The 4,081-nt window shown below is 39.7% G+C and overlaps 1 protein-coding gene across 1 annotated transcript in view; it reads right to left on the bottom strand.

The window, feature by feature from the left end:
* PIAS1 (protein inhibitor of activated STAT 1) overlaps positions 1-4,081 on the bottom strand; it is a 36,273-nt gene that overhangs the window by 5,719 nt on the left and 26,473 nt on the right. Inside the window, exons 8-10 of the mRNA XM_009641159.2 lie at positions 2,714-2,874; positions 792-922; positions 299-476 (exon numbers count right to left, since the gene is read on the bottom strand). Coding sequence (XP_009639454.1) covers positions 299-476; positions 792-922; positions 2,714-2,874 — 470 coding nt within the window. The remainder of the gene's footprint in view (positions 1-298; positions 477-791; positions 923-2,713; positions 2,875-4,081) is intronic.

Genomic DNA, 4,081 nt, shown 5'->3' with positions numbered 1-4,081 from the left:
CAGAAGAAAAACATTTCCAAATCTGCAAAAAACATACTTCTAAGCCACAACCTTTTGCACCATTTTATACTCATTTTCACAAATACAACTGAAAAACTGTATCATGCCATGCACTTAAAGTAGCTATTCCAATCTTTCCAGGCCTTGTGGCCTGAGACCAAATCCATTTGCTTTAAGCTACTCAATCAGGATATAATCCAGATACAGAACTTTCTAGATACAATTTCTTTTGAAATTTGTTACTAGTCTCCATGGTGAGTATATTCTCTCTGCATAGGCCTGCATGTTTTATTCTCACCCCTTATTATTTAACGGTGATGCTGGAGATATGGAAGGACAGCTTCTCTTTGCAGATGGTTCTTCCTCCTCTTCATCTGATGAGCTATCAATGGTTAAATCAATCACTTCTACTTTCTTATTTTTATTTGACTGTTGGTGAGAAGACACCTGATGTTCCAAGGAAGAGCTTATGCATCCTATAGAAAGTAAGACGACACACCATAAGCTGTAGCTTACAACAACATTACAATCATCCTAACATCTCAGCTTCTTATATGCCTTCACAAATAAAGCTTACAACTTCGAATAAAAGACAACAAAGTTACAAAACGTTAACTTAAAAGTACCATCAGCCCCAAACAGGTATTACTCAAGTAATCTTTCTCACAAATGATCATTAAAAGCTACAAACACACATGCAAAAAAGAACATTTTGAAAAGTAAAAGGAAGGTCAATACTCAACAGTTCAACAGTATGACATTCAGTCCATACACCCCAAGACACGACGTACCATCGACTCCGTTGTAAGACGCAGTGACTTCCTGCACTTCCTTCTTCGATCTCATAGGAGCCCATGATCCGTCCTCCTTAAACTGAATTTCATCGCAATCTGTACAATACTTCAGGATTTCCATGAACAACCTGACAATCAAAAACATTTAATATCAGGCCTCAGAAAGATCTTAACTCCTTTTTTCCCTCCAATATCTTTATTAGTGTAAGTTTGAATTAATGTTGAAAAAGAGTCGAAAGCTTTCATTGTTCTACCCTTCTCATCTGCTTCCTTAGTAAAAAAAGTCATGGAAAAATTTAAAATATTATCTATAATAAAAATCTGCACATTCACGTAAAAGAACTGCAAGAGTGTCATCCTGCAAAACTCATGACACAGAACTCTGTTTCCCAAAATGAACAAGGAATGTTAACTAGCATTAAAAACCTAATCTCCTCCTTACCCATACTTATCTTTGACAATATTTAATTGAGGAAGCCCACATCTTAAAGGCATCCATATAGCTGACTATTTAAGGACCAGTATTTCCTGAAACCTCTTTATAAGCGAGAACTTCCTAACAAAAGCTGAGCATGGGAAGCAAAACTTGCAGCCTCTTCTAGCTGCGTCTCCTAAAACTTTTAGGATCCTGGCACCACATCACTCCCAGCGGGAATTCCAGCTTTTGACCAAGACTATTCATGTGGTTCTGCGTAGGAAAGAGCTTTGCTTTAATTAGTGAGAAAGTTCACTCTTTCCCAGACTGAAACATTTTCTAGAAATAACCTTCTCTTTGGGATGGTGTGATTATATCACCTCATCTCCAACATCCTCACCTGGCAACGCAAGAACAAGTAAGTAAAATGTGTTGTTTTAATTATTACTACTCTTTGCCTTTACTATTTTAGGCTGAAACCTGGAACAAGGAACCCTGCAGTTCACTGATCCAAAGCAGAGACCTGTAAATCTCGGGGTCCATGAGCCCAAAGCAGCCTGTGCCAGCCCTGAGTGTCTCTTCAAGAGCTTTTTGCAAGGCCTTAAAGGGGTTCCCGAGCAACCTTATGCTTCACTGGCAGGCCACCAGAACAAAGCACAGACTCACTTAAGAAAACCAAACTCAATCATTTGTGAGGTTGTTTTCTGGGGTTCTGTTTGTTTCAGGGTTTGTAGGTTTGCTTTTTGGGGTTTTGCTTGTTTGCTTTGGCATTTTTTTGTTTGTTTTTAAGTAAAACATTCTGAGAGTATTCTCAGAAGACTCTACTTGTTCTCTTCCTTTGTCACACTTTGGAAGGATGGTTCCTATCTAAGGAATCAAAATGCAAACCCAGGAACACATACTTGGCATTTCTTCACGGAGGCCAATACTACATTTATTTTTTTAACGTTTTGCAGGTCAGCAGCACCAGGGAATCAATCTCTGTGTCACTTTCTATACATAGGAACTCCCCCAGTGTGAAACTGCACATGGAATTGTACATGCATTTGGGGGGGGCGTCAGGATTTATCTGATCTAACCTGAATGTCTGCTATCAACTCTGCCAGATTTGTGCAGTTGCTCCATTAAAAGACAAGGCAACATGTGCTGTTTTCTCCTAGGGAGCCAGCAATATGGAATATTGAATTAAAAAAAAAAAACAAACCCAGAACAATTTTAGGCAGGATAGCTCAAAAATTTACCAGTAGGTAGCTCAAAAATTTACTACAGTAGGAAGGAATACTTTTCATTATTATTAACTTGAACAGTTTGATAACCACAATTCTTCCAGAACGCTGAATGAAGAAGTACCTGGTTGGTAATTCTTTACCAACAGCAGGGGAATTAAATGACATGGTAGCTTAAAACAGGTCACGGCCAGATAACCCAAGATTTCGGAGCACTGTATTCTGTGCAGCACAAGAACAGTAAGCAGAGAGTGCAAGTGGATTCAAGTTTTACTTACCCATCAATAATGAGGTGTTCATAGGGAGCCTTCTTGTCACAGACCGGGCAAACCCAGGTGGGTTTCTTTTCATTCATTTGAATATATAGAGTGGCATCAAAACATTGCAGGTGCGAACAAGTCAGGGCCCTACATGGTATAGTTAGCCGCATTTTACCAAGCTTTAAGAGAAAAAAAAAAAAAAACCACAAGATTACATTATTTTGGTATTAAATTAGCAAACAGGGCTCTTCTGTCTGAAAAGAGTCGGAGATAGGCTGAGTTTTACTCCAGAAAGAACTCTCACAAATCTGGGTTTTGATTAAAATACGTGCCACATCCACCGTTCCCTCCTTCCTTTAGGTTTGATTATCGCATAAATGTTACTGAAAATCACATTTCTAACTGCATTTGATCAAGGAAAATGAAGATACACCCCTCCCTACTCCCATCGCAAAATACAGAGTCCACTGAGCACCTGTACCATGCCAGCATCCTGGACAAACTGCAAAAAAGAATTCGTCTTTGTTAGTATTTTAAAAGCTGATGACCACAGGGCAGTCCTCTCCTATTCAGCCAGAGTTAAAGTGTGTATTCAAGCTGCTGTCCGTATCTCAGCCATCGGGGCACTACCAGAACGACTCGTTTAACTTCCCAGTGACACAAGCACGCCTACAGAAAACGCATTTGCAGGATTATGGATTATTTCCTGATGTGTTTTCTCTAACTCCCATCGTCTTCACTGCTTTCTCCAAAGAACTGTCAGTCACAAAATAAGTCACACCTGTTAACTGTTAAGAAACTATTTCATACTCCTCCTGTTGTGATAAACACGTACGCAGTGAGCTAACCTGAAATTTCGCTTTTTCTTGTGAAAAATACAAATAGCTGACTATCCCCTATGATACCATCATAGCTTTTCAGCACTACAAAGGGCCTGCAAACGTTAATGGAAGATGAGACAGGAGAAAATGAGTTCTAAAGTACACACTCAGATGGGGACCATCCTTTCCTTCAGGTTTGCAGAAGGGCCAGGACAGCGAGGTTTTGCAGGCCAGCACAAAGCTTCCACAAGTTTAATACAAAAAGCACAGCCGAGTGGTTAAGCTGAGCAGATCCCATCGGCACGCTACACGCAGGGAGTGTTTAGGCTAAACTGTGGAACAGGAATATCTCAGTCTGGATGAGATAAATCAATGCTAACCATGACCATAAAGCATTAACATATGATTACATTGAATGCAAAATTGATTGGACAGTGAAAGGCATTTCATCTTAATCTGGAAAAAAAAAAGTTTCCTCTCCTCAAAAAAACCTCAAGCAGTTGTTTTCTGGCAAAGCGCTTACGCTGCAGCTTAGGAGGGGCTTTAACTGACCGCACTAAAGGTA

The sequence above is a fragment of the Egretta garzetta genome, unplaced genomic scaffold, assembly GCF_000687185.1.
Source record: "Egretta garzetta isolate BGI_Z169 unplaced genomic scaffold, ASM68718v1 scaffold276, whole genome shotgun sequence".
In the NCBI taxonomy this organism is placed as follows: Eukaryota; Metazoa; Chordata; class Aves; order Pelecaniformes; family Ardeidae; genus Egretta; species Egretta garzetta.
This window is presented reverse-complemented; position numbering and strand designations above follow the sequence as displayed.